This window comes from Buceros rhinoceros, unplaced genomic scaffold (genome assembly GCF_000710305.1).
Source record: "Buceros rhinoceros silvestris isolate BGI_N320 unplaced genomic scaffold, ASM71030v1 scaffold3372, whole genome shotgun sequence".
Classification (NCBI taxonomy): Eukaryota; Metazoa; Chordata; class Aves; order Bucerotiformes; family Bucerotidae; genus Buceros; species Buceros rhinoceros.
In genome coordinates, this window is record NW_010399288.1 from 13 (window position 1) to 10,649 (window position 10,637).

Consider the following 10,637-nt stretch of genomic DNA (forward strand, 5'->3'; position numbering starts at 1 on the left):
TAATTTATATTGGTGATATGCGCATATACAGTGTGATCAGCTGTTTTGTCCCCTGACTGGTTTTGACTTTCTAGAAAATGTATTCCCATCTTTGTAACTATGCTGTAGTCATGACATTGTCATTGATAACAACCTAACAACGTGAATCAGTCACTTTGCTGTGAGAATTAGAAGGGATAACTAGAATTCAAATCATAGCAATAAGTTCCTCTTCTTCCTTTTTGAAGTACTGAGAGTTGATTTCAAATACTCAAGTGACTGTTTTTTCTACCCCATCTTTGAAGGTAAAAAGGAGAGTCCAGTGTTTGCACTTCCTCTACTCTTACAACTAGATCAGCAAGCTGAGAAACTATTCTTGCATTCATTTTCATGGAAGTTTGAATGTCTGTGTTGTGGCTACAAATACCAGGACCGGTGAGATTTTTATTTTAAGTAGCTTCTATATAACTGTTGTACCTTACCTTTTTAAATCTGCATATATATTTCTTCATATCTCCAGGTTTTGTACAGCTTAAGCTTGTCAGTGAAGTTTCATGTGACCTGGTTTTTTAGGCTACCATTTGCAAATAGTTACTGCTATGTCATGTCTGAGGAAACCATGTTATCACTTAATTAAGAAAGAAGTAATAGGCAACTGTGCGAGTCTCTGGCCACGCTCAGTCTGATGAGAGTATACAAATTGTTATGGTTCTAAAGAGTATATGCCTAGTACACTTTTGCTGTTGAAGAATATCTGTAATACTCATTTGGATTTCAAAGAATTGGAGATTCTCTCACACTATCTATTTTAAAATAGTATTGCAGGGAAGTAATTTCTTAAGCATTGATTTAGTTCTGTGTAGCTGCAGAACAAGCTAGAGTCAGAAGAAAAAGAGACACCTTCATCAGACAGCTCTCCTTACGTGAAAAATACCTATTTCTCTCCACTATTTTAGGTTTATGCAATAAAATTCTAGATCTCCAAGTGAGATGAGATCAATGCTATCTGTGGTACTGCCAGCTAATGTGTAGTCCTGGTTATTAGGGTATGTTCAAGAGCCTTTGTCACATACTGTGGGTTTGTTTTGTTTTTTTTTTTCAAAGTACAAAAATCTAGGTTAGATTGAATATAAAGGAAGTCCTTTCTGTGGCTAATGAATGAAGAAACTATGTTATTTCACTTTAATATCCCGTACATTGTATTCCTGTACAATATAACCTCTGTGTAATCTCTCCTCTGAATGTACTGTTTTTTGAAAACAAGACTTTGTATAACATGGATTCTGAGGTAATTTGTTACTGCTTCCTTCTCTCCTTGAGATTCTGTATTGGTTAGTAAATTAGGCAGATCCTGGTACAAACTCTGTCTTGTCTTGGAAGGGAAACACAGGTAACATGCTAAGGGAGAAAGGGCTGATAATGTGAAACTGAAGGCCACAGAACTGCTGAAAACAAGTGGTGGGTGACACTGTTTGGCAGAACTGAATTCAGTGCTGACTTGGATGTGATACGGTCATAGTGGAATTCACACAAATTACATGAACATGAACAGAATTTGGCTTTATCATAATGTTTTTATAATTTTTTCCCTCCTGTTAAAGAGTGTGTATATATTGTTTTCTGATCAGCAACTCAGCTTATGCTTTTTTTTATGTGTGTGTGTCCAGATTTAGGAAAACACTAACGACGTTCACAAATATAATCCCTGATTGGCATCCACTTAATGCTATTCATGTTGGACCATGTAATAACTGTAATGATAGATCTCAAAGAAGACAGATGATTTTGGAAAAGTAAGTTTTAATATGTGAACTTGAAAATAAAGTACGTAAAATTCATTTATTGAACATACCACTTTCAAAACTACTATTTTGGATTTACAAAGATTCTAAACTTTAAACACTGAAAAATATTCATTTGTTAAGATTTTAGATCCTTCTTAAATACTGAAATGACAAATAGTGTTTAATAAACATGAAACATAGAGCAGTGTTTTACATGCTGATTAGCACACGTGTTTGAGCCAGGTCATAAATACTGCCAGGTAGTAAATATAGACAACTGATGTCCAACGTCAACCTTTTCACAACCCATGCCACTGGGGGATAAAACTGTTGTTCCATCATCTATTTACTACTATGACGGGAACAATGTCCTTTCATACTGTGGTCCACAGCTGTCTCATGTTTTTTTCACCTTTTCTCCAGTCCCCAAATCCATTATATGGTGTTGGTTTTTACCTCAGTCTGTAACCAAATGGACAAATCAGTTGGGGTATACTTATCACTTGACTGCTGTGCAATCTGAAGAGTCCTCTGTGGAAGTAGAACAGCAGGAGCAGAGCTACGTGCTCTGAGATGCCTTACTTTTTCATTAGGAACTTGTGCTACTATTTAGTCGTAATAAACTGTTTCTTTATTAAATAGAGTACCCTCAGTATTAATGCTACATTTCGTAGAAGGCTTGCCACATAACAACCTGAAGAACTATTCATTTCAGTTTGAAGATGACGCCTATGAGATAACATCTGTTGTTCAGTATCAGACGGATAAGGAGCACTTCGTAACGTGGTCTTTGAATCCTGATGGTAAGAACCATAAATTCTGTTATAATACTTCATGAATCTCCATCAAATACTGTTTTATGGGTTGCTGCAGTAGTCTCAACAGTCCTTATGTAATGACAATGATTTCTTCATTCCTGCGTTCTAAACTTCATACTAAAATTATTGTGAATAACTGTGGGAACTTTGTTACTCAGGGTGAAGGTTTCACTTTGCTTTAACTGATTTGTTCAGCCGTGTTCTGCCCTACACTGTAATCATTGGCAAAAGTTATTTGAGTAGAGTTGTTTCCCTTCATAATTTTGTAAAAGGAAAAAAACCCAGGCTGAGCACGGCTGTGGGACAGATGGTATTGGTTGTTTTGAAGCCACTTATTAATCCACTCTTGGCTGGAAGTGAGGGAACCTATGGAAAGACCAGTGTCAATGAAGTTTCTTTTCATTTCAAGACTTTACTGCACCTGAGGGGTGGGAGGCACAAATCCATATTAGAAACATTAGTAATGGTATGATGTTTGTGCTATTCATAGGAACTCCATAATCAGAGAAGGTGAAAAGTTGGTATTTTGATTCTTACACTTCTGAAGAGAGAATGGGTGCAGTTTTATCAAGTGTTTTGACAACGTGAAAATTGCCGAAATTATACTGCCAGAGTTTAAGGAGAAATAGGAAGAGGAAGCAGCTGGGAAGTGCCTAGTTAGGAACATCCTATATGTCATATATATCTATTTTTAAGTTCTTAAAGCTGTAGAACATTTGTTCGTCATCTGTGAACAGTTTGCAGGTGGTGAGGTAAATTATTAAAATGAGCAGTTTCTCTTAAGCCCCTGTGCCCCCCACCCAGGATATGTAAAGGTCTACAGAGAAATGTAATTTGAGAGCTAATTCTTCCCTCATATCTGCGTGGGTATTCTCAGACAAGATGTCGGCATCATTAGCTCAACAAAAAAGAAACAAAACCCTAGCTTTGTTTTTTCGTTGACCTGCTCTGACCTGTAATAATATTGCTGCAAATTCTGCTCATGGGTGATCTTTTTACAGTGGAAATATCCCAGTTTTCTGTGATGTAATAAATAATGGAGAAAAACCCCTTTGTTTTCTGCCCGTCCAGATAACGGGTTAATAATTTTTGACAAGTGTTTGGAGATAGTGACTTCAGTTTTGAAAATCTCTGAGTCTCCCTACACTGGTTGCTATTTATTTTTCAGGAACTTGGCTTGAATGTGATGATTTAAAGGGGCCGTATTGCCAGAGACGTCAAAGATTTGAAGTTCCTTCTTCAGAGATCCATATTGTTATCTGGGAAAAGAAAACATGCCACGTGCCAAAAGAACTGAATTCACAGTTCCAGAGTAAAAATATTGAAGATTTTCCTCTTAATAATGTACAATCAAATTCCACAATGTTGCACTGTGGTTCTGATACTGCTGTAGACAAAATACCTGCAGAACATCACAAAGAGGATTCTGTGAGAACTCCAGATAGGAAACAGCAGCAAGTAGCTGAGGATGAAAGTACTGATGTTCATCACGGTTTAGAAAATCTGGCACATGATGATCTTGTAACACTAATGCTTGAGGAAATTAGAGTTGACTCAGAAAGTAAGTCGCTGCTGAATGCGCAGGTGGTGGGAAATAACCTTCTTGTTGAAGTGGCCACACCGCAACACCAGGAATCAGCTTTTCCACCTAATACTCCCTGTAGAGGAGAGTTTGCAGGAACTAGTTTAGCTGTGAACAATAAATGCATGTTATATGAAAATTCCCCCATTTGCTTACCAGCAATGATTACTCCTCTTGTGCCCCAAAACCACAACCCTGACCCATCTGACTCATCACGTGCTCAAAGAGCAGATCACAGAACTAATTTACCTAACAGACAACATGGATTAAATTCAGAACTACAGTTAAGCAAGAAGTTGTCACCAGTAGAGAATATTACAGAAAGATCAGCTGACTTGAAAGATGCAAGCAAAATTGTCATTAATTCTCAGGGTGCCAGTTCTTCTGCTGCCAGTAATTCCTTTCAGCCTTCACACAAAGACCAAAAGAGAGGATTTGTAGGAAGCTGGGTAAAGAAATTATTAAGCAAGAATACTTCTTTTATGCCTTCAAGTGCCTCAGCTCTCAAGAATGAGAGAAGCTGCAAAACTCCCTCAATGCAAAAAATAAGTGAAGTGTGGTTGCCAGTTAAGGGAGCAAGTAACTTTGGTGGATTTCAAAGCAGAGGTACCAACAAAACGACTGAGACCCCAAAGGCAGTAGTTTCTCAGAGTAATAAGACCCATCCTTTATCAAATTTCAAAGGAGTTTCTCAAAGCACTCGTCTTCTAGCAGCAAGTCATGCCACTACTGCAGGTCCAACCTGGAATAAGTCAGGAAGTACATTGGGTGCCTCAGGTAAAGTGACTCAGTTCCATTCACCTAGCAGTAACCCTGGGAAGGCGGAAGAGTCAGAGAGTGACAAAACAAAAAAACTTCGCCTGAAACTATTAAAGAAACTTAATGCTAAAAAGAAGAAGTTGGCTTCACTGGATAGGATAGCAGTGGAACAGATGAAACATGAAAAACCTGTGAGTGGAGATGTAAGCACCCCATCACAGACTGACTCTCACAATGACAGTGAATTACTGCAGAGCTTTCTAAGGGAACTGCAGTGTCAGATTGATGTCGGAGATAATGAATCTGAATTCAATGCGAACTCTCTGTCAGGGTGTGCTAGCCAGAACAGCGATGAAATACTAGCGGAACTACTGTCCCCTACTTCAACTGTTGCTTCTTTAGAGGCTTCAAAAAGTGAAGATGAATGTATGTATATGGAAATGGTGGATAGCAGTGTTGCATCAGCGGTGTCCGACGAGAAGAGCAGTGTGCCACATGCAGCAGTGACGAGTGAGGACCACAATTATTACAGTCCTGTAAAGGACAGTAACTCAGAACTCCATACAATAAGCAAACCCAGTGTGAAAAAACTTGATTTTGAAAGTCCAACAAGGGAGGATATCCTCGAAGACCTATTCTCCATTTCAGCACCAAGCTCAATGGCAGGTGACGTAGATTTACCTCATTTTGATGAAACTCTGTTTGAAACTTGGTGAATACTTGGTTTCTTGGTTTTAAGTATTTTTCAATATGTATATTTTGAAACAAAGCACTATAATATTTTCTACCTAGTTTAGTTGCACACTGGCTGTACTTGAACAATTTACATTTGAGGGGTTTTTTTTCTTAAAATTTTATTACAGCAGAGAAATAAGGTTTTAATGCATTTTATTTTTCTGACAAGCAGTCGTTTTAGCTGTCAGATATGACGACTTTTAATTAAAAGCTCTTATGAGTCTTAATTTTGCTGCTTTTAATATGGAAAACTTAACCATATTCTACTGAGTTTAAAAAATAATAAACCTAAGTAGTCTTGATGATGTAATGGTGTAAGAAGTATTATTTAAGTAGCACTGACTTACTGTACAGGATCACCCAACTCCTGAATTTACTTTGTCGGACATTTTAAAAATAAATTATCTTCTGTTATTATGGATATTGGCATCCTTTGATACAAAGCCCATTTACAACACTGAACTTAAGACTGGTATTCTGTTGGGAACTCTACTCTTTTCAGAATTACTGTTCTTCAAGCTGTAGAGAGGACAGTCCCAGCACAAAGTCCAAGTCACGTCAGACATGTACGCTATGCAGGCTGGATGCCTGCGAGCTCTTTGTCAATACAATTTGACACTGGGCGAGGTGATGATCGGAACTACAACTATCTCTAGGTCCATATCTGGTGTTAGGTGTTATTTGCATGTCCTGGTGGTTTCATTCTTCCAGTTTTCCATCCTGAACAAAATGAGCTGTTACCTCCACCTGTGCAGGTGTAAATTTATGGACTTTGTGCCATTAACATAAGCGATAAGCTTGTGTACAGTTGCCCCCACACACAATGATGTAATGTAAAAAACATACATTACAATGATGTAGTGTAAAAAAACTAGGTATAAATATTGCCCCAATGTCGACCCCAAATTGGGACAGGAGAAGACTTGGAACCATACTGATGGACAGATTGACGAATTCGCTTCCCCTGTCCACACCTCCACTGGGGACACCCTGTAGGTAAGATTCTACCTCAGCCTACGCCGAGTGACACTCTTCTGCCTGGGTGTATTTTGTGTGGTTGTAATCACCATTTGACTTACTCCTAATGCACTCTTTGTGCATTAACGAGCTTATTTTACCAAGTAGCTAGGCTATAACAGACGGATTGTAAGCTTCTTCAGTATCAGACCTATGCTGTCTCTCTGGTCAATAAGCTATAGATAAACCTGCAGTTCCTTTATCAATGACAATGAAAACAGAACTTGTAAATGTTGCTCTGTAAATAAACTGTCGTTATTTGTGCCCGCAATTTTGCTTGTCTTGCATATTTGATGTCAGCCTTTTGAGACTGGTTTTATTTCCCCCTTTTCGCAACGCAAGCTCACCCTGATGTATACAGCCCTTGGATCCAAGGAAGGATGGAATCACAGTGGAAATTTCCCTATTTAAAATTACAGCACATACTGAGATTTTATCCTGTGCAACTGAAAATGTAATTCGGCAGAGTATTCTTCTGAACCAGGTTATGTTTTAAGTAAAAGTAATAAGATTTGGGTCAGGGGTTGCAGCACGAAGATAGCAGATGTAACTTTTAGTTATTCATAACTGCAAATTCACTAATAAAAGAAAGGTTTCTAAGAATTAAAGTTAACTGTAAGTTAACGCCCATTACTGTTGTCACGAGGAGCTTTTCATGGCTAGAGCAGTGCACCCCTGCCCCTGTGTGAGAGTGCCAAGGAGAGGCATTACAGAAAGTAAAGGAAAATAGGGCAAGACAGCAGTGAGTAAGCAGAGGGATTCGCATCGTGTTGGTTCTGGATTTGTATCACTTTTGTTTTGCTAGAAGGGTGTGGGTTTTGAATTCATAGACTAAGATCTGAGGGTATTATATGCTAAATTAAATTAGCTGTATGTTTTTCTCATTCTCAGAAATAACAAGGATTTTATCAGCAAGTCCTTGTTTCAGCCATTTTTAGAGGTATTTTGCATTTTTTCATTGTTTCAGATCCCAGGTTCAAAACGAAGTCCTCAGTCTCTCTCTTCCAATAGGTGCACTTGACGGTAATTGATACTGCAAGGCATAGCTGCAGATTTAAATGGACTTGGATTGCTTGAACCAGATTCAAAAAGCGTTTGAAAAACTCAGTGGTGCCACACTCACTTTGGGAAGCTATTTCTGTTGCAATTACGTACATGTTTATCAGACTGGCACTTCAGACAATGAATGGTTTCATTCTTGAAATACAAGTCTTTGAAATGAACTTGAGCTCCTTCTTTGGTTTAAATGTTGTAATAGGTAATGTCACAATAGAAAACAAATGGATAGATTCTGAATGTAAAGTGCTGGTGTACTGTGGGAGAAATGTTTGCCTGTTCGTGAGTTCCCTTAAAAAAAAAATCCAGTCCAAAATAAGAGTTTGATTTATCAGTGAATAAAATAGGTGCTTCTGCAGGGCTTGAGGGGGGTGACAGGGTTTTCCTGAGTTTTTCAGCCAGTGGTTTCTATATATGCAAACCACTAAAAAGCAGTGTTTCTCCCAATGCCATCTACTTGTGGCAGAGGTTTCCCCAAGCAGTGGGGAGCTGCCTTCGTGGGTAGCTACTGTCTGTGACCAACTGGATTGCAGCTGCGGGCAGCTACGAAGTGAGATTTCCTTCACCGCTGGGTTGGGACGTGACACAGACCTAGGGGTGAGTGAAGCAGCGAGTCTGGGGTTGGCGTGATGTAGAACGCTATAGGGCAGCCTGAGGAGGAGACGCCACTGGAAGAGGAGAAAGTCCTGGTGGTAAGGATCAGAACAAGGTTAATGGCAGAGGGAGGTATGGGCGCGTCTGCTGGGCCTATATACCTAGACAGGTGACAGTCACCACTGGCAGCATCTCTGCAAACACGTTCGGAGTCCTTGGTCTGCAGCTGTGTTGTATACAGTATGGACAGACACATGTATAGAAGCTCCAGGAGCAAGCAGATAGCACTTGAGATTAAAGTACGTATGAAACTAAATCTGTCAGTGCTGCCATTTTTCTCTGAAACAGTTAACAAAAGATGCAGATTTGTCTGCTTCCATAAAAGTGCCTCCAATTTGGTGCAAGTGAGAATTCAGCTGAGACTGAGTGAAAACCCCATGACAAAAGAAACTGCTTGTTTGGTGGGTTTCGTTCAGAGACTAGTTTTAAAATGCAGGGGTTGGTTATTTGCCATAAGGAGAACACGGCGTATTGTACTAGTTTACTGTCAATTAGAAACAGGCGAGGTGGGCATACAGCAAACACCACCGGAGAGCAGTAGTTACACTGTATTTTGAACGTTTTATCAGTGTTACAGGGTAAATTTCCAAAAGTCTAATAGCTTTCAGCACTTGAAGGGATTATATTTTACACCTTTCTTCACCTTTTGCATCACGTAATCTTGTCGCTGTGTTTTCTGATGTGGGAAAGGCACAGCTGTGGTACTTAAGAGTTTCATGGCTTTTAGTTCAGAATCAGCTCTACCGTGGAGGTAGCACTGATTCAGATCTCACTACTTCATGATATATTCAAACAGGCCAGAAAAAAAAGGCCCTCACACCCTGCCTACAGTAAACCTGCCCATCTGCAAAGGAGCTGCCTGGATGGGTTTTTAGCTCTATACCTGCTAAAGCATTGCTCTAGAAATTCACTGTGGTGCTGATCACAAATCCGATTTTCATCGTGATGGTTTTGACGGCTGGTTATTGCCATTTATTTGTCTTCCAGCACTGGTTTGTGCTCTAAATAATTATCTCCTTCCTGACAACATACCAATGAGAGTGATGGTGTCTTGTCTGATCGTGTCTTGCCTGTGTTCCTCTGCAAAGCTAAATGGCTGCTGTTTTGTGTGTGAGCCCCTTTGTGCTCAGAGCAAACCACGTTACCTCTGTGCAGATCTTGCAGTTCCAAGCGTCTGCTGTGCTTCAAAGTCCACCAGGAGTGAGTCTCGGAGTGGAAGAGCTTACAGTCTAAGTATGGATCTCAGACAGCACACAGACACAGCAAGAGAGAGAATGAGGCCGACAGGACAAGGCTGACGGAGTTTGCAGCGTGTTTAGTTTTGCACACCACAAACGGGGGGGGTGTTTATGAGGGAGATGCTGAAGCTGCACAGCACAGGAGAACGCGGTGGAGCCTTGGGGCTCATGGAGGAGAGCAAATGCTGGGAAAGGACAGTAAAGAAGCCGGCCTGGCCTGGATGCCAGGGGGGCCAGGTGCCTCCAGCTTCAGTTTTCTGGAGAGGCTGAAAAAACCCCCAGGAGATGTTTCTCCCTCAGTGTGGATCTATATTAGTCTTTTATGGAAATGACTATCTAAGGAAGCTTCCGTAATGCCCAAGGGAGAGTTTGGGCTAGCTGTAATCCTGTCCAGTGTAGAAACAGGGCAAGTAGGCAACCGGTTAAAATAACCTGTGAGCTGTCAGGGTTGGCAATATGCCAGGAAAGCTGCCACAGAAGTACCAGTCAAGGAAGCATCTCTGCTTTCCCCTCTAAAAAAATGAATTTTGGTCCTGGTGGCTGGTCCTGTTGCAGAACCTTTAAATGTAAATGCCAGAGATGGAGAGCTGGAGTAGGAGACCCCCAAATTATTTTTATATCCCTCTGTTAGTGGACTGTGTGTTCAACCTCTTTGGCTTGGAGAGAGGATGTTTCATCACCTGTATGTAAGAAATACGTATTTGAGCCTTTAAACAGTGCTTTACAGTTCTTCCATACTGGAGCTCTACCTTTTGTGTACGTTGTTTTATTTTATTTTATATATTGTATATGTATTTTCACTGGCTTGCTCTTTCTATTGGCGTGGCGGAGCAAGAGATGTACGTACTGGGGAGAGCCGTGAGAAAGAAGTTGTGCATTTGAATTTCCCCGGATAGCATTTTAAACTGCCTCAGTGAGTGTCCATCTCTGCCGTCAAGCCTTGCTTTGCCATGGAGAGGGGAGTCGTTTCAAACGCGCAGTGCCGCAGCACCGCACCACCTGCCCTTGCCTTGCG

At 40.3% G+C, this 10,637-nt stretch overlaps 1 protein-coding gene across 1 annotated transcript; it reads left to right on the top strand.

The window, feature by feature from the left end:
• Nucleotides 1–332: 332 nt before the first annotated feature.
• Nucleotides 333–5,638, top strand: LOC104489241 (SUMO-specific isopeptidase USPL1-like; the record flags this gene model as incomplete). The annotated part of the gene is given in 5 exon segments (XM_010131384.1): nucleotides 333–387; nucleotides 390–414; nucleotides 1,647–1,772; nucleotides 2,406–2,566; nucleotides 3,750–5,638. Coding segments are annotated over 5 exon segments (2,256 nt in total), but the record flags the coding sequence as incomplete, so codon positions are not given.
• Nucleotides 5,639–10,637: the final 4,999 nt, after the last annotated feature.